Here is a 19,656-nt window from a genome sequence, read left to right as displayed (position 1 = left end):
CTCATGTTTGGTTAGAAATTTTCATCCGATAGAGGTATGACGGGAAGTTCCAGCTCTTGCCATCGTTGTTTCCTGTCTGACTGACGCACTGTTGCAGCAAATGTTTACGCCCAGTCTCTCGTCTTCTGTATGCTCTGTGGTGCCATCGGCGGTGGTAACGGTTGAATTGCTGGTATGGCCGACAGGATCCTGGCACATTCGGGTAAAGGATACCAAGAATTTGGATTTGTAAAATAGCACGCTGCCTAATGGGTTGTCCTCATTAAGCCTTCTTAGGCTACATTTCCAAAGTTCCTTGGGTAGTCTACGCCGTGAAAAGTTTATCTTTGTGATGCACAACCGAGTGAATGTTCTTCACATCGAGTGTCATGTAACTCAACAGGCTAAGAGCATCATATCGGTATAATTCCGAGACTTGCTGGAGGTTTTTCAACGCATTTTTCAAGCATTTCAATCGACGTAACGGTCTTAGACCACGTTACCCTGTGGGCCATGGAGGTTTTTTGATAAATTGGCAACTTCGCTTCTGATATAATTTTCATTCCCGCGCAATGACTGAAGGGTATCGCTGAGCAGCCCGACCGCCTCTTGAATGCTAGAGAGCCTGTATACCTGGTGCTTTTCATGACTGAGAAGATCAATTTCTCCATAAATTCTCGTCAACGGATACCCCGGTTCTCGGTTCGTTTAAGTGATTATTTTCCGAATCCCGCTTCTCAAAATCGCCGATTCCCGTGTCCCGTTCATAATAGCTATCCCGCATCTCGCTCACCTCTTACTTTAAATTCCCAGATCCCGGCCTTTAAATAAGCCTAATCCCGGATCCCGAAAAACCTATTGGAGATCCTCAATGGAGGCAAAACAAGAAAGTGAAAAAAGTTCAGAACCCAGTATGAACCAGTTCAGTAAAGGTCACGCGACTCGTGTTACCTGTATAGTGTCCAGTCCGCCGCCAATCCACTTCAATAATCAAATATGGCGGGCGGACGCGAGGATCATTTTCTCAGACTTGAAGATTTATGCATAAGATTTGTATCTGCTCGTGGAAACCTCTGGGATCCTAAAGTTCTCTTAGGTGTGTAACATTTGGTGAAATCAATTTGCTGATTTTGGGACGTGATTGCCTTGAGGGTTGCTTTGGGTGACAACTAAGTGACTGCATGAGCGAGTGTGATGATATAATACCAGAACGAGTTTACAACAATGCACCCCATTTTACACACAATGAAAACGTCGATGATTCTCTTTTAAAATAGTCATTTAGCACTCACAAACAATGGGAAATGTGTGCTTTCTTACGTACCTTTCGGTTGTCCTTAAAAAGTATAGTTTAATTATATTATCCTTACATTATATTACATGCATGTTTAGGCAATGACATTATTAATAATAGACATGAAAAATTACGCGCTTCTGATTGGCTGAAAACGATTGCATTCTCATGTAACATGAGCGCAAAATTGTAACATGGGAGCAAGTTATAAATAGCATGCACACACTTTCAAAATTCTGTCAGTCTTGACTTCCAGCAATATGTTTTTTTTGTACACTATTAACAAGTAATATCATGATTTCAAGTGCAACTTGGTGTAATCCGCTCTTGTAAATTTTTCAAAGACTACAAATCATGTAATTACTTGTTAATAATTTACATAAAAAAAGCATCATAGAAAAATTTTGACAATGAGCATGCTATTTGGAATTTGCACTTACATCACAACTTTGCACTCAAGTGACATGAAACTGCATGCATTTTCAGTTAATTAGAAATGCATAACTTTTTAACCCTTTAAGTCCCATTAGTGACAGCGACAGAATTTCTCCTTACATTATCAATATAATATTGACCAGATAAGTGATGAGAATAAAGAACAATATCAATTTGGGGATAATTGGTTGATCCAACACTAAATTCTCTGAAGTAACATCATGAAAATTGTATGGTTGACAGAAAAGAGAAGTACAAATTTGAACTGGGAGTTAAAGGGTTAAAGTGAATTATTATGTATTACAGTGCACTGCATAACCATCACCAAACATTCCCTTGTATGTATGTAATCTAACCTAGTTTACGCTTGTTGTACTTTTGCTTTATAAAACTTTCAGGAATTCCAAGACATCTCCTTCTTCCAATTTTAGAGAATTTTCATCCTTTTGATGTAGAAAGGCTTGAAGTCAGTGGCATTTTCCAAACTGTTGGTAAGAAAGACTTAAGCACAGCTGTACCCCTGGACATGGCAGAATATACCACCATGTACATTTTGTGGTGGTCCTTTTAACCCTTCACACCCTAACATCAATATCCATTTTCTTCATACTGTTCTCTATACATTTTCTTTGGTGCTGACAAGGAGAATTTGTTTAGCAATCTAAACTTCTTAGGTTGGCAATCATTTCCTTTCTTCTCATTATCAACCTATGTGTAGTTTTGTTTTATATGATGATTTACCTTTTTTCAAATGTCATGGGTCTATAACATATGGTAATTTGTTCTTTATTACAAAATATTTTATGAATAATATGGGTCATAATTACCTATACTGGTGCTTTTGTTTAACAATTAATTTGGGATAAATTTGTTTTGTGTGACAATTTGTGAGTTGGCCCCAGTGGAAAGTTTTTAAAGGTGACATTTTGAACATAACAGCCAATAGAACTCTCTCAAGTCAGTTTGAGAAAGTCTCATTTGTGGCCTATTTAATCATTAACAATTGGTTCATGTGTCAGCATGCGTTCATCAAGATATGAAGCACATGGGAAGTTTGGAGAGCACAAAAGATGCATAAGAGTTGTTTGAGGTGTAGCTGAGAGCAACTCTAGCTTCTTGAGTGCTCTCCAAACTTCCCAAGTGCTTTAATATTGATGAACGTACAGCTGACATATGAACCAATTGTTTTATAACATTTTCAACCTGATGGAAAACTTTTTTCCTTGAGGGATTTGTTTGCTGACGTCATGAGCGTGCACAATAGGAATATGAAGCACACTCACGCAATTGAATTTGAGTCGACAAATTTACTAGCTATGTTATAAACCCAGTTGATAAAACCAAAATATTAATTATTATTAATTAATTATCTTGTTACACTCCCACTAACACAGCACCACAGTTCATCAAGAAACTTTCCCCCTTATTTTTTTGTAGTTTGTTTTGTACTTTCCTCTGTTTAACCCTTTACTCCCTACATCAGTGCAAATATTCTCCATACTACTCCCTAGACATTTCTTAGGGTTCTGACAAGGAGAATTTGTTCAACAATCAAGAGCTTCTTTATGTTGATGATCATCTCCTTTATCCTCATGACCTTAACATTTGATTCAGGGGTGATGCTTTAAGGAGAAATTAGATGTTAGTCACTCTTAGGGGTTAAAGGATTAAGGAGTATAATAATGTACCAAAAGCAAAGGAGAAACCACTCAAACTGGTTTCACTATGACCTGAAAATTAATGTACAGCATCTTTAAATGTGCTATCAAATGTTTCCCTCAATTTCTTTTTACTGATGGTTTCTTTGTCATTGTCACCAGGAATTGACACAGATCAACTTTGGAAAAAGTTTTACTTGCATTCCTGGCCAAGAAAGAGCAAATGGCCTGATGTTTATTTTACCAAAAATGGGATTTCAAAGGGAGGTGAGAGTTGGCGTATTTGTTATCTTCAAAGATGTCTCCAAGATGCCCTGAACTGTCAACGTGATCTTGATAAGGAGAGCAGTTGCTGCTCTTCTGCAGGTACATGTATATGTAGAACAATTAACAAATTAAGATAAATTGTTTATGAATGTTGCACAATCAGTGAAGCAAAAATTTGTAAGTGCACTTAAGTCTCTTTTTGAATAATTATGTAAGAATGTTACTTTATTAAAAAACTGATTCATCACTTTTTTCTCTGCAAACAAGATACAAATCAACTAATCAAGAAGTTGAATATGATTGATGTTGCAATCAATACAAATTTTAAATTTATGTGCTGGAGTGAACTCTTAGCAAAAATAAAACAGTTTTTGGTAATTTTTGCTGTTGTCATGTACCTTTTTGAAGCTCTATGACATCTATCTTTATATTGTATTGTATCAGTGATTTCTTTGGTTTCTGTACTTTTCATTACAGAGTTCAATGCTGAGCGTATTCCTTGTGACGCTGCTGTTTCTTCCAAAAACCAAAGCCTTGAAAACATTGTCGCCATTTGCGGAAGATATGCAACATACTTGCGACTTTACAACTCAGCTGTCATTTTACTGATTGACAATCTGAACCTCTGTTTAAAGCTTGTGGATTATGTCGAATTTCTTGAGGTTTTCCTTTTAAGAAACAATGGAGTCAATCAGCTGTGTCATCTTCTTCAGCTATTAACTTCAAGGAGACTGAAATCTGTTGGATTTTGCTTTTCCAAAGTTTCTGGTGTGGAATTGTGGAGCAGGATTTTTGACTCCTTGTCAACAAATAGTCCACAAAATCAAACTGACAAGGTAGAAGACAATTTTATAAGCACATGTACGTGTATTTCCAGCCCAAATTCAAAACGTAAAGCATTCAATGAAGAAAGCAAGTTCTCTGTCCAGCAAACTTGTAATCAGTCAAATTGTGGACACAGTAAGACTGCCTCGGTTCAAGTTGATTCTATCTTGAATTACTCTATAGATGCCAATGAAGAAGGTACCTTGGACTCTTTTCATGAGAATGATGATATTGATATTTATGCCTTTGATGACTGGAATGACTCGCCTAAAACCCATGAAAGAACTGTAGCCATCTCATGTAGAGGCACCAAGTATGGGCGAGGTGAGAAAAGATTTGAAACTAATATTAGTGATCCATTGAGTTCAGATCTTTATGATGAAGTGTTTGGTCAGAGTACCTATGGACAGCCAAGTGATATCATGGTTAATAACTTTTGCCCTTTTGAAAACCAAGGATTACAGAAATCTTCAGAACCACACCAATTTTCACCTAAATCTTCTATACTGGATTCATCATTAACCTGGTTTCCAACACATACATGTTTTCTGGTTCACTTTGAGTTGGTAGGGTTCAGGCTTTATACTGACATTTTTATGACATTTGTGCACACCCTTAAAACTTGGTTGGCCCTGGAAACAATGATTCTTCAAGATAATGGCCTTGGTCTTGTGTCAACACCTGGCAGGGAGTTTGTAGATACACTTAGTTTTCTTTGTACTAATGGAGGACTGCATTCTCTTCAAATCACAGATAACCCAGTTAATGATGAATTTACAAAACTCCTTTTTGAAAGACTTGTGGTCTCTTTGTGCTGTAAATGTTACAAGGATTGCAACTGTAGTCATGGATATTTAACCAAATTGAAATTCTCATCAAACATAGTTTCACCAAGTACCTCTGTGTATTTAGGAAAAGTAATAACAGATGTATGTCAGTGTAATGTAAGCAAGCAGTTCCAGGAAAAGATGTTTGATTCAGTATTTCCATTAAGTGACTCTGCCGTGAGCACTGAGGACTCGACTCATGAATCTCGTAGTAAGCAGAGGAGTTCATATGTCCATGATTGTTTGGCTTGTAAGAGTGGTAAAGGTGGCTGGAAAGCAAGTTGTCCAACAGGTGATTGTGATGGTGCCCAGAAACCATCAGTGGGGTGCAAAATGAATGCTGAACCAACAGAGTCCATGGAATCAATTGAAAGTTTCTCCCAAAATAAGAACCCTTTGCTGTCAAAAAGTGGCATGTGTGATGTGTTTTTTGGTATTCAAGTAATGAAGTTGAGCTGTATGATTGGGGAGAAGGGTGCAAGTTTCATTGCAGAGGGACTAAAAAGAAACAGCACTCTTCACTCTCTGACTTTGTCAGACTGTGACATCAACACCATTGGTCTGGCTCAGTTATTCCAGGCATTAACAGGTAGAAAGCACCTGATTTAAGACCCTTTAAGTATCATTACTATCAGTATCATCTGTGTCTATTGTGTCAGGAAGTGCATAAGGCTTGCTATATTTTTGTGTTGCTTGATATGTTGATTATTACAATTATAATTATACATTTATCAAATGAATATGGTTATATAGAAGGTGCTTGAAATTAAAGCAAGAGGGTTTCAGAAAAAATAGCTTATTGGGTTGACTGTTTAGCAAACCTCAAAAAAGTCTTTGTTTATTTGTGGTTTGTTTTCAGGTTTTTTGTACGGGATCTGCACAATGTTCAATAGTTGAAAAGTTAAAATTCTTTGTAGCTATGTTAAATGGCCCACAACACATTGCCTGTTGATTTTTATTCAAAATGCAATATTCTCGTGAAGAGAGAGACAAAGGTCTTTTGTTCAATATTCAGTTTGTACAAGTTTGTAATTTATTGTTACTATCAAGGAACTTGTAATTTAGAAATTTTGACTTTGTTAATTGCACTACTTTAGGTAACAGGAATGTGAAACATGTGTGTGTGAAAGGCAACCATTATGATCCCAACAGTGACAACAGCCTTGCTGAAATGCTTTCATCCAGTAGCACAATAACTGAGCTGGACATAAGTGGTTGTCAACTCAGAGGTAAATGAAAAGAAAATCATCATGAAATAACACACCCCTGGGGTGGTAGTGATGGAACAGCAGTAAATAAAAATGTGATAGTCAACATCATTATGTTGTAGCTCTGAGGTAGACCATAATTCTGAAGGTCAACTGGAGTTAAATTTTTCTTGGGAACTTAGACTTTTCTTTTTCCCATGATCACCACAAGATAAATGACTTCTTTCTTTAAAACATACTTGACAATGTGTTCATAGTTTTTGTGTTCTCTTAACCCTTTCACTCCAAAGGGTGATTAACACGAAACTTCTCTTTATAACATTCTCACATTATCAAGAAAACAGGTCATGAGAATACTCAAACTTATCAGTTTGAAGTTGTTATCTTGATCTATCACCAAATTCTCATACCTAATTTAAAAGGAAATGTGTAGAAACTAGAGGGGAGAATTAACATCAAGATCTTTAGAGTTAAAGGGCTAAAAACTGTAAGTCATAGTTAAGTTACATCCCTGGTCTTTTTTCCTTTACTCTCTCTCCCTTCTTGTCATTCTTAATGCTTTCCTTCCTTCTGTCTTTTATTGCTTAGAGCTTTTGAGGTGTTATGGGTGGAAAGGGTAAAATGTGTTCACTACTTACCCAAGTAATGTACTCATTGTTACTTGTATTTGTTTTTCTCGAATATTTGTTGCAGGTTTAAGTGAAAACATAATTGCAGCACTGTGCATTAACAAAACGCTGATTACTTTGAAGTTGGCAAGGAATGGATTGCGTAAGTTTTATTTCTCCAAATTGTTTTACCCTAAATGTTTAGACATTATACACTATTGCAGAAATACAAAGTAACATTTGGGGATTTCAGATCAAGTTTCTCCCTTTAAGCTAATTAGTTAAGGTCAGTATCACATTTGTGTGCAGCTTTGTAGCTGCATTTCTGACCATTTTTGTGCCACTAAAAGAAAAGTTGAAAGGCATAAGTTGTGATTGTCTTGTAGGAAGTGTATTCTAATGAGTGATTGTATCAAACCAGTGATTACTGTAAGAGTTATAACCAGTAAGGACTGATTTGAATTTTGTCACATAATCTGCACATCCCTGTTACTTGTAGCAACAGTTGTTTACTGATCAAACCCATGCTGTACACTTGTTTGATTTTGAAACCAGAAGTATCATTTCTTCAGTGCACATATCCTCTCTCTTCATCTGACTGAAGTGAGCTGCACATTGTTTTAAGCTAGCTGTCCTCACATTTAACTTTAGGAGTGACCACATCAGTGGTGGGACATTGATTTCTAACACTTTCATCACCTTAATAACGAAGAACCATAATTAAAAACAGTTAAGTGGGTAATACTAAAAGTACTTAAATGTGATTTACTTCAAACTCTTTTTCAAAGGTAATAATGATATCACTGCTTTGTCTGAAGTTTTCTCTCATCCCAGCCAGCTCTCAAAAATTTTGAAATTAGACCTGAGGTGGGTTTTTGTATCTTATAATTATAATAATAATAATAATAATAATAATAATAATAATAATAATAATAATAATCTTAGATCTTAAAAAAAATACATTCTACATATGTCTTGATGCTTTTTACAACTAAAAGAAAGAGCTCTCATGAAACAGGTATGTTTTCAACACAAAGTTGGAATCACTAGAACAATGAGAGTGACAGGGAGTGTAATGGTGTAACAGCTCATTTAACATCTTGCTAGTGTTAAAACAGTTATAAAGGGAGGATATTCTCAAACTTGAACAAGAAGGCAATCAATGTTTGATCTGAGGAGTCACTACTGGTTATATTGATTTTGTGTATAGGCAAGGGCTTCAATTCCAATGTTATTTAAGTATCGAGATATTACATGTAGTTATTTGTCCACCTGCCTTAGTGAGAAATAATTCATTTCGCTTCAATTACAATTCAAGGTGTTTTGCTCAACATAGGGAGTGCTAGAGGGTAAAATATTTGGCTAAAGGTGTATTTTTCATGTTTTTTAACTTCAGCAAGTTCTATACTGTACTTTATGACCAAAAGCTAAATGTTGTGCAGATGTTTTACTTGATTGGTATTTTTTTGAAGCCCTGAGTTGCTCATCTTTCCTATATATTTTACCCACAGTTTTAACCACTTTCCAGCAGAATGCCTGTCAGTTTTAGTTTCATCACTTAAAAGCATCGAGCCCAGAACACTTGATGAATTGAAACTGACACCTACTCTTCCTTGCACAAGATTCCAACAAGTATTGCCAAGTCTGCATTCAGTGATAAAAAATGTGATAATTGTTGACTACTTGCATCATGGCACCTTATTTGCTGATTATGTTGGCCAAATGTGATCAGAGGAGTCTGGAAATAGTTTCATCAATATCTAGACTGCCCTCATTCAGCCAACTCAACTTAGATGGATACATCTGTGTAGACACATCAAGGCCTCTTTAAAGGAGCTTAGTCAATGGATAAAGGGGGCTTTCTTCATTTCTGGGATCTTGCCTTATCTTGCCATATTCGTGTTTGAAAATTTCATACAGGTTATCAGTGGAGAAGAAACTAGTGTCTCATTCTCAGTAATCAAGCCTATTTGGATAGAAAAATTTTACAATTTTCCATGCTGACTTAGCAAGCCCTGGTAACAGGGCTTACTTTGAAAGTGAAATAAATTGTTGCTAAAAGAACTGGAAACAAAAACCAAAGTTAAAAGTGTGTGGATACAGTATTGTTAGTAAGCTATTTTTGTTGTTTGCTTGTTGATTAGCTTGTTTGTCTGGTATAAGGGAACTTTTACCTCCTCCCAAGATGAATATATCAAGTATCTTACATGAGTACAGTACTGTGAGAAAAATTAGGCAAATGTTGCTATAAATTGGTAAATAAAATATTTACTTCCAAATGTTGCACTTCAGTGCTGTTTTCAATGTAATGAATCATAATTGCAATTACCACACAATTACCTTTCATTCATAAGCTCTGTAATTTTGATTTTCCAACTCAGATGAAAATGACATTTTCTTTACAAGCCCCCAAGCACTGAAATTCCTTGGCATATATTTCCTTTATAACTTACAAACCACTCTTTATCTGGTTGTAGGAGAAATAACCTATTCACATGGTCAATCCAACCTACAGTCAAACTTGTATAAACCCTTTAACTCCTAAGATCTGATTGTTAATTCTCCCCTCTAGCTGCTACACATTTCCTTGTAAATTAGTGACAAGAATTTGGTGTAAGATGAAGATAACAACTTCCACTTGATAACTTTGGTATTCTTATTACCTGTTTGCTGGTTAATGTATGGATATTATAGGGAGAAGTTACATGTTGATCACATCTGGGAGTTACAGGGTTAAGCATCCCTCAATCAAGCAATCAATGATTTTCAAAGTAACATGAGCAAGAGAGTAGGGACCTGGGAAAGAGTTTCCTCCAGCTCTACATTATGTGACCTCTAGCTTGATCAGGCCTTCTGGTCTAACTCATTTGCAACTGGTTCCAGGAATAATTTGAGCACCTGCTCAGAGTATAGTTACAAAGCTACATAAAATAAAAAATCCTCAGTGTCTTCAGCAACTCTGCAACATGGTTCATTTTCACCCTTGTTATCCTTGTCATGTTTTGTTTTATTTTCCACATAAATTTCCAACTCTTTGTCCTCATCACTCATTGGTCTTCCTTTTTCCATCACATAGAAAAAGAAATGGAAGGATTCACCAAATGTCTGTTGAGATATTGACCAATTATATTGTAACTTTGCAAGAAAAGGTTTTCTAAAATGAGGCTGTGAAAATGTCACAGAAATAAAGCGTCCTCCATCTATTAAAATTTTAGACACCTGTGGAAAGAAACAAGGGATAGAATGTTACAACACAGGTACATCATATTCATATAAGCAAAGAGACACTGTACACTCAAGCATTATCACATAAACACTGTGATAATGTACCTTCAAATTGTTTTTCCACAATTATGGTTGTAAGTTAAATGCGTACCAACACAGATAATTTGCGAATTTCATCAAAGTTCCATACGCATGAAGTAAAAAGTAATTTTCTCCACGAGGGAGGAATGGAAGGTAAGAGGCTCCCCTCCTCTTCTGTTACCCTGACTGAAAACAATTTTTGAGAGGAAAAAATGCTAAAATTGAAATTATATATGACATAGAAGTTACAGAGTGAAGATTAACCTGCGATAGAACACAATCCATACTATTTCGTATATCTCCTGTAGGGTTCCAAGGATCTCTTTCTTCCACCATTAGTGCATCCAAAGTTGCCTTCTCAATAATGACTTCAAACGAACCTTCTGGGAACGTCATGTTTGTCATGTCCATCACCATCCACTGCATCTCGGTTAAATCTTTGCATTTCCGTTTCATATTCTCAATTACTACAGCTGAAAAGTCGATATTAACGATATTTCTATATCCGTCACGGTACATGTCTTCGCTTAAAGAGCTATTTCCGCAGCCTAAAATGAGTATTCGATCACTACGGTTCACATGTTCGTTGATTAAATGTTCGAAATCTTTGTAGCTTTTGCACCATTCAAAGTTGTCCTCTTTCGAAAAGCGTCTATCCCAGTATTCCTGCTGCTTATAGGATGAGTTTTTCTCTGGTAGATCCATGGCTCGTCGAAGTATAACCCTTTGTAAACAAGCGACTAAATACAGGAATGGCTCCGACCTGTGATTGGATGATAAAAATGGTAAAAGTTAATAACTTATATCTTAACTCCTTGCATGTGAGATGGTTAACCGCGTGTCTCGAAGCGGAACAATGAAATATTGATGTGAAAACGCCGATGAGTCAAACAAGAATTGGCTACTTACATAATAAAGAGAAGGCAGAGTCTAGCTTGTTCAGCGAGGTCGTTCAGCGATATTCCGGCGATGGAAAAGTCATCAGCTGACTAGCTCCGCGGACTAAATCCATTTAGTCAGTTCACACGCACGAACAGAGACTGGAGCCATTCGTGTATTTCACCGCAGACAGGAATAGCTCCGACTCAATTTTAATAATTTTTTTACAATAATTTTTAAAAATTTTTTTAAACAGTTTTTGAAAAAAAAATTTAAAATTAAACTAGTAAGCAGCGCTGTGCGAACAGTAGTTTTAAAACAGACGAAGAGCCCGATGAATGGATTTGTCCTTTATGTGAACAATAACCTAAAAAATCAGTTTTCCACGAAAAAAAAACTCCCTCGATGGTGGCTAAGCCATATTTCTCCAGCAGAGTAAATTAAACATCGGTCGCAGCGTCACGCAACATTGCGTGATTTTCCAAACGTGAGATTGCTGCATTATTTTAAAACTTAGGAACTACATAGCCCTTTAGTAAGGAAAGAGGGCTTCATTTACAAGCACTGTAGACTTCAACTTAAGAAGAACCTAATAAATCGCTCTTTCAGTTTTTATCTCAGGGTATGAATTATTTAGCCAGAACGAAAAAAAAAAATTAACATACGCATGAGTTGGAGCCATTCCTGTCTGCGGTGAAATACACGAATGGCTCCAGTCTGGTCGTCCGCCTAAACTGACTAAATGAGTTTTGTCAGCGGAGCTTGTCAGCGGATGACTTTTTCATCGCCGGAATATCGCTGAACGACCTCGCTGAACAAGCTAGCCTCTGCCTTCTCTTCATTACGTAAGTAGCCATTTCTTGTTTGACTCATCGTCGTTTTCGCATTGATATTTCATTGTTCCGCTTCGAGACACGCGGTTAACCATACTCACGTGCAAGGAGTTAAGATACAAGTTATTAACTTAAAGGATATTTATTCGACGTGGGAGGTAAGTAACAGAAAAACTTAGACTTTACTAAAATCTCTGTAAGTTAACATTTGTAAAGTTTGTAACAGGGTACACAAATCATTTTCACAGTAAAATCTTCCGAAAGGAAAACGAGGTCATCGTTAAGGTACGAAGGTACAAATCACAAGGGAAAAACGACGGACGAACCATGGAAATTACAGTTAAGGATGAGATTGGCGTCTTTGATAATTATTAAATTTTATGTTGCAAGTCTACTTTGTCTTCTGGTTTACTATCAGGCACTAGGTCTAAATCAATCTTAAGACTGTCTTTCCTGCCGTTTCCTAAACGTTTAACCCCAAACGTGGAATGTACCAAACACCTCCCAAGGAATGAATCCTGGTAACCTTCAAGAACTTACCATTCAAAGAGTGAAAATGCCGTATACATCTGCAAAACGGTCAGACGGAACTAGTTCCAATCTCTATAATCTTATTCCTAAAGTGATGGGAGGCTGGTCTGTTGTTGAAAAGTTGAGGACGGCAATCAAGAACTTTCCATCAATACAGCTCCACATTGCCATACCCATAAGTAAAGATGTCAGTTAAGTAAGTTGTAAGTTTGGAGATGTCCCAAAAGGGTCTCTGCTTTCATATAAACAGAGAGTCAAACTGTCTAACAGGCCAAAAGTGCACATAAACATTTAGGCAGCTGATCCTCCTTTATCTATCTTATCTCGTTTAACTCAGGCATATTCCACTGTGCTGACCATGTCACAGCAGAACTTCATGGATGGCTTACACCTGTCTCTTGATCAGGCAAATTTGTAAGAAAAAGAGACACGCAATCAGGCAGACAACTTAATGTTGCACAAGCTTATAGCCCAAATATTGATTGCAAGTAATTTCAAGGATTTCTTTTGCTGTAAGAAAGATTTTGAGTCACTTGTGGAACACTTCATGAAGAAAACAGTTCAAACAGCTGCAATTATATATGGATCTGAGGATGAAGAAAGTGTAACCATGAGCTATGCTGACATGCATATGGCATGTTCTCCTGACTCCTGCTGAGTTTACAATCATAGAGAGGAAAATCCATGGGGTACCCTAGAAATAAAATGCTCTTTGTCAGACTGTTGTGGAACTGCCATACCTAAAAGAAGTTAATGGTGTGCTTAAACTAAAAAAATCTCACAGTTATCACTACCAAGAGAATGGGCCCTTGCTTCCCTCAGATAGTAAATGGGTTCATTTATCTGTTTGGTGCAAAAATGACCATTACTTAGAAAGAATAAGATCAGACAATGAAATTTTAAGAGCCATGAAGAACAAGTTGGAAACATTTTATTTTGAACTTATGATTAAAAAATTAGAGACTAGTCAGTATGAATAAGGTAGGGTTGTTCAGAGCGCTAAGTGGGGTGAGCATGTCTATACCTTAGGGTGGGTCATGTAATTTAGATCCTGATTGATTTTTTTTCCGGCGAATGATATGTGTTACTTTAATTTAAAAATAGCTACAGTTATGACTGCAAATACAGTGATTTTAAAACAATCGTATAGAAATATTTTACTACTACTAGAAATAGATTAGCAAACACTTCAAGTGCATACCAGAAGTCATGATATTCTTTCAAAAATACTGACTATGTAAAAAATAATTTTATTTTGCAAAATTTATCATTATAAAAAGACACCACCGTGGAAATCGAATGTAGAAAACTTGCCTTTCTTTTGCATGTTTCCATACACTTTTCACGAAGTAAATAAATAAGAGACTTAAAGATTGAGATAGAAAACAATCGCGGACGGCAGACTATGGCTTGCAATTTACAGTTTGCCGTATGCTTGCACTTTGCATTTCTTTATTACCCTCCACTAGACATTGGTTCCATAATTAATTGGGTTCTTCTCGCTGTTTTGACGATGTGTACAGCTTTTCCTGAATAACGGTAACGACGTTGTCGCTTGAATCTAGCAAACGTTAACGACATCGAATGCTAAATAAAAGGCAAATCGAAAAGGAGCCATCTTTCAAAGAAAGTGTAAATTTAGTCAATAAATCTGTCAATAGAAGGACATGCAAAGGTTTCCAAACGCCATGTTTGTAAGAATTTCAGAACGCTTTTACACACACCAAATCAAACTATTATAATCTGTCTACTCTCTAAGTGTCCAATTAAACTTGTGTGTCTAGACGGTATTTCAGGTAATACAGGAATTAAATAAGAGCATAGAACATGAGTTTTGAGTCTCAAAGTGTGAGAAAAACTTAGTCGTAAATCACTTACCGCAAAAGAGCATTTCTGATGTTCACACGTGGACTGCAAACTTCAAATCACGCATCAAGAAGTATGTCACGCGATATCTTGATGTTTGCCGTTCGCGTAATTTAGCTGTTAAAAGTCACTATGAAAGTACAGGCCATTAATTTGGTTTTCCTAATTAGACATTAACTCTTTTATGATTGATTTAACTTTATCTCGATAAATTCTGAGACTGGCTACAACAGACATTTAGGGAAGAGTATGCTTTTCTTTTCAAAAAGCAATCAATAAGGCGTCAGAAAAACTAAACCGCAAGCGCTAACCGTAGATTGGTCAATACAAAGTGGACCTGTTTAAGCCGAATCAAATTGTGTATGGTTTTCTGCGTTTATTATGATTTGATCAATATTGTCCACATTAGTCTTGTTCTTCGATTTCTTTGGGATGAAGGGTCCTTACATCATGTTCCTTCCTCGATGCATGCTTCCAATGTCCCAGAGAGGTTTCAGCACGCACGGTTTTGGTTCATAACCATAAGGAGGGCCTCCCATGGCCCGCCAATCAAAACGCGTGGTTAACGGACATAGGTTACTGATTGGCTGAATGGAAGGGACCCAAAAAGTAGAATGGTTTTCTTTTGAAGAGGTCTCCCAATAGAGCAACATTTCGTGCAAATAAGATCCATGCAGACTGATGTACTTCAAACACATTTTATCAAAAGACTTGAACTCGGGAACTTTCGCGGATACGTCGTGAAATATTCGAGGATCGTGAAAGAAAATAACATTTTTAACATCATTCATCCATATCGCGACTGTTTGATCACCGAACGGATGACAAAGCAACTTATTTCTCTTGCGCGTAAACTCCAATACCAAGTCTTCTGATAATAGGAGGAAACCCTCGTCTATTCGTACCAGTCCTTCCACTTCACAGTGAACATAACCCCAATATAGTCTAAAAGTATGGGAAAAAAAACATGATTGGCTACAACCTTCATTATGAAGGGATTGTTGTATAAAAAACGCACATTGGAAATCACAGTAAAAACTTGTAAGTGCTAAGCAAAGGAAAAGAGGTCTACGCGGTTCTCAAAAGACCTAAGAACTTTTCGGGGCCCTTTTCGTGTGATTTTGTGTGCTCTGAGAAACACTTGAACCCTCTTTTGGGAGCTTTTCGACAGCGCCAGATTATTGCGGCTAATCACTAACTCGCTCCCTGTCGTCTTCAAAGGCGCAATTAAACGACCCGGTCAGCATGGGAGCCTTTCTTCCAGACTTGAGCGCCGCACACGTTTTGAAGACGACTGGGGCCAATGAGTTTGAGTCTGGTTAGTTTGAGTCGTAAGAGCGCTTACGGCTTAGTGTAAGAGGATATGAAATGACCCAGTTCTTGTTCTCACTCTTAGTCTCTTGAAGTAGATGAGAGCTTAATATTTTTTCATCTCTCTAATTTTATTAGTTTTATATTGTCAAAACAAATCTATCAAGTACCCGTTCTGCGATCAAAAGCTCAAGAGATCAACGGAAAGAGTAAACACAACCTAGGAAATTGGCTGGTACCTGTTCCTGTTTGATGTAGAAATTTTGGATTATTTTCTCCACTTCATATGCTCCGTTTATAGAAATTTTGATTTATTTAAAACCAGTTTCATAACACCTTCAACGCAAATCATCTCCTAAAATTTGAGGATTCAAGTGATGGCTTTTTCGAGGAAAATAGTTTTTAAAACTATGACAAGTTACTTGACTTTCTTGCCAAGGGGAATTCAGAATCGTTTACGAGATAAACGTACATGAAATGATTCAATCGTTTACGGTTCATTCACAAGATAACGTATGCTGTTACAAAATCATTAACTCTATGGTTTGCTAACATACCGGGAGAAAAGCACTGTACTCTCATATAATAATGTAACAGCTGTGAACAAGTAAACAAGAACCTATTTTAACTACTAAACTAGGTGGGAGTCTAAGTTACACCGAAAATCCTCGTATTGCATAGCAAGTCAGTCTAGGTGTAAGTATGTTCTTACCTTTTCTGAGGCCTGAAGGGGATCTCGAACAACAGTCTTTTTAAGCAGACGAAGTAATCATCGTCCATTCTCAAGAAGAAGTCAAACTCATATCTTTCCGCAGACCATTCCATCAACCATAACAGCCGAAGTCCGAAGTTATATCCCTTGGGAATTGGCATAAATTCCAGATCGCCGTATTGGTTGCTTTCGTTGACAAGAACACTTCGCACGTTCGGTTCCATGTCGAATAAGCTATCGGTAAAGAAACGACATACGACTTCTTCCGATGAACATTGGTTCATCCAAGTTCGTCGTATCCCTTCCCGTCGATCAAATCGTATCGGTGCGCTGAGAATGGCTACGATGAGTTTTAATCTTGTCTTTTTGTGTTTCCTCCTCATAAGATAAATTTCATTCTCTTCCCTTAAAGTATTATCCGCCTCCACTCTTAAAAACGTACCCGTTTCGTTCTTGTCAATACTTCCACTTAGGTGTAATGTCTGCTTTTGCGTCGGAAAGTGAACTAACGAGGACATCTTGTCGTATGCTGCTTGCACCATTTTGAATGAAGGACCGACTCGGTCCGTTTCCCTTTGACCAATTTCTGTTACTACTCCTTTAGTCGTTAAGTCAGATTTTTTGAAGCAATTCCTAAAAAGATAAAAAACACTTGCAAAAAGGAAAATCTGAAGGCATGATACGAGGAAAATAAAAATATTTCTTCGCCAACGCATGGTTGTGGAGTACCACACGTGCCCGGTCGTTTTAAGATGAAGTATCTTTCATTTTCAGAAATTTTTTTCTAATAGTCTCCGACCATCACTTAGTCCGAGTTACAATGATATCCAACAGCGCCTTGCAAGGTGTTCCATTTAGTGAACATATCAAAAAGCCAAATGTTTGGGATGTTTTAAACAGGGATTTTATTCATCACAGACACGGCTTAGTCCACATTAGCGGGTGCCTTTACCTGTCTTGAACACGAAGTAAATCTTTACCTGTTTATGGTTTTTCTTCAGGGCTTTATCTCGAAGTAAAAACCAATTAAGAAAATTGCATTTGTATTTCAATAATGATAATAAGCGCCACAGTCTGTCTGTTTCGTATGACTCGGTCTGGGAAAACTCAAAGTCAATGCAGTATCCGGTATTTAATAGAATGAAAAAGAACTCCTGTTATTTATGGTAAAGTTCTTCAAGCGTAATTGCCACAACTCAACCACAACCTGTAATACGTTTGGTAACGATATTTTGGGGGACTGGTGCGAAGACACCGAAAAACTGAGCAAAATCCACTGGTGGAGAACTCTGTCTTCTAAGGGGAATTCAGGGAGGCATGAATTCGCATCAGTTAATTCCTCTAGCTCGTACGTTTAGGGAAATACTTGTACTCGGCGGCGTTGGTCTTAATAAATGATCATGTTGAATACAAAAATGGAAAGAGCACGATGAGAGAAAAAATGCCGGTTAAGCACGTTTCAGCCTAGACAAGAGATAACAATGAGAGTGGTAGTGAATATCTGGGCGTTGGCTGAGGTTTGTCGGTTCCCTTGAAGTAATTTGTTGTTTAAGACGAAAATAGTAGTCTGTTTCGTCGCAAGTTCACACCGCGAATCTTTGCTCAATAAATGCGCTTTTCCTTCTTATTCTCCGTAGTTTTCAGCGACAGAATTTCACTCCAAGCGATCCGCCATCTTATTACCTTTTTCCAGAAAATAACTGAGATCGAGGTAAGGCTACATGCGGACCTCAGACTCTTATCGTAGAGACTATCTATGAACTAAGCTTGAGGAGAACTGACAAAACCCAAGGCGTCAACGAGTAACCTTCTTCTCAGTCGATCTCTCCATTTCCTCTTCGATAAGTTCAATTTTTCTAGGCGTGCTTAAGTGAGCCGACAATTTACTGCCTTTCAGTTAAGCAGAAGCGCGCAAAGAGACATCCTGTGCTTTAAATATTCTGTGCTAAGTGATCGGAAGTTTTTTGCATGACAATGTCGAAAACCATGATTCAAATTTTTTTTCCGAGTTTTTTTATTCCTTGTATATAGCACTTATTCGACCCTTAGGGCCCGCTGTTTTACGCCTGGTACTCAGGCTTTCTCGGCTAAATATAAGAGCGTTTATGTCATGAAATAAATGTCCTTCCATCGTTAGTTTTCGGCCCTCTTGACGCTGTTTACAAAGTAAATGTCAGATTAAAGGTTCAACTAAATTTAGGAATGTTTAGGACGCGGTTTTGTTAAACAACAGCTAAACTTTTTTTAAATAAAAAGACCAGAGGCATAAATGCGTGTATATCTTTATTTGCAATCTCCGCTGCAAATTGAGAACGCGGAACCACTCAGTGATCTGTTCGCGGCAGAGCTATCGATTGCAGGGTGATGGTATATCGAAGGCGTTCGTCAAGGGTCGAACACACAAGCTTATAGTACAGCGGTTAAATTTAAAATAAGTCATGTAAGCTTCCGGCACTTGTTGTCCACTAAAAATTCAAAAAAGAATTGTTCAAGATCGTTATGAACAAAGGAGCTTTGAGGTTCTGCGGCAGTTTCTTAATTTTTTTTAAGTATTTTGTGGTTGTCATAAAATAACCACTGAGATATATTTCTTTTAAACAATTTTCATGGGATTTTACTTGTAAGCTAAATGCAAGTACAAATTTTTTGTCATAACGGGCACATAAAATAGACACCGTTACCATTTTCTTCCAGTATCAATCATTAGGAGAAGAAGAAATATATTAAATGCGTGCTCGCGTAGTTTATAGCGATTCCCAAAATCCTAGATTCATGAAAACAAGCCATCAAACTATACTTCTCTGTTTTTGTTTACTGACATGTGGCTCACAGATAAAGATATACAAACATGACAAAAACTAATAAAAATGTTTTCAGTATGTTTGAGCTATTTACGAGGTTATCAATGCGCTAATAACCCTAACAGTAACGTTTGAATTTTAGACGGTAATGTCGTCTCTTACAAAGTAAATTATGAGAGAGATTCTCCTTGCAGCGTTTAGTCCATTGAGAAAAGTTCAATGTTTTTTACTTAAGTAATACGAACAATTTGTCAACACTGTTTTCCAAAAAAATTGGATCGGTACATTACCATCATTGTGTTCAAAGACGGGAGAA

General features: G+C 37.1%; 3 protein-coding genes and 1 pseudogene across 3 annotated transcripts; 2 read left to right on the top strand and 2 right to left on the bottom strand.

Moving 5' to 3' along the window:
* The first annotated feature begins 950 nt into the window (after positions 1-950).
* Positions 951-9,380, top strand: LOC113681801 (uncharacterized). Its single transcript, XM_089213747.1, has 8 exons — positions 951-1,075; positions 2,107-2,199; positions 3,529-3,732; positions 4,111-5,874; positions 6,383-6,514; positions 7,187-7,264; positions 7,890-7,968; positions 8,613-9,380. The coding sequence occupies exons 1-8, from the start codon at positions 976-978 to the stop codon at positions 8,827-8,829; spliced, it is 2,667 nt and encodes an 888-aa protein (XP_089069873.1). The 5' UTR covers positions 951-975; the 3' UTR covers positions 8,830-9,380.
* Positions 9,350-11,449, bottom strand: LOC113681816 (EEF1A lysine methyltransferase 4). The gene is made up of 3 exons (XM_089213748.1): positions 11,317-11,449; positions 10,672-11,170; positions 9,350-10,320 (listed from the first exon to the last, which is right to left on the bottom strand). Coding segments are annotated over exons 1-3 (807 nt in total). The 5' UTR covers positions 11,319-11,449; the 3' UTR covers positions 9,350-10,014.
* A 242-nt stretch (positions 11,450-11,691) lies between these two features.
* On the top strand, positions 11,692-13,630 carry LOC149041359 (uncharacterized; annotated as a pseudogene).
* Positions 13,631-14,822: 1,192 nt separating this feature from the next.
* Positions 14,823-17,388, bottom strand: LOC113681807 (beta-1,3-galactosyltransferase 6). Its single transcript, XM_027198926.2, has 2 exons — positions 16,540-17,388; positions 14,823-15,461 (listed from the first exon to the last, which is right to left on the bottom strand). Exons 1-2 carry the CDS (start codon positions 17,253-17,255, stop codon positions 14,960-14,962), a joined length of 1,218 nt encoding a protein of 405 aa, XP_027054727.2. The 5' UTR covers positions 17,256-17,388; the 3' UTR covers positions 14,823-14,959.
* Positions 17,389-19,656: the final 2,268 nt, after the last annotated feature.

This window comes from Pocillopora damicornis, chromosome 8 (genome assembly GCF_964200805.1).
Source record: "Pocillopora damicornis chromosome 8, jaPocDami1.2, whole genome shotgun sequence".
NCBI classification, from domain to species: Eukaryota; Metazoa; Cnidaria; class Anthozoa; order Scleractinia; family Pocilloporidae; genus Pocillopora; species Pocillopora damicornis.
This window is presented reverse-complemented; position numbering and strand designations above follow the sequence as displayed.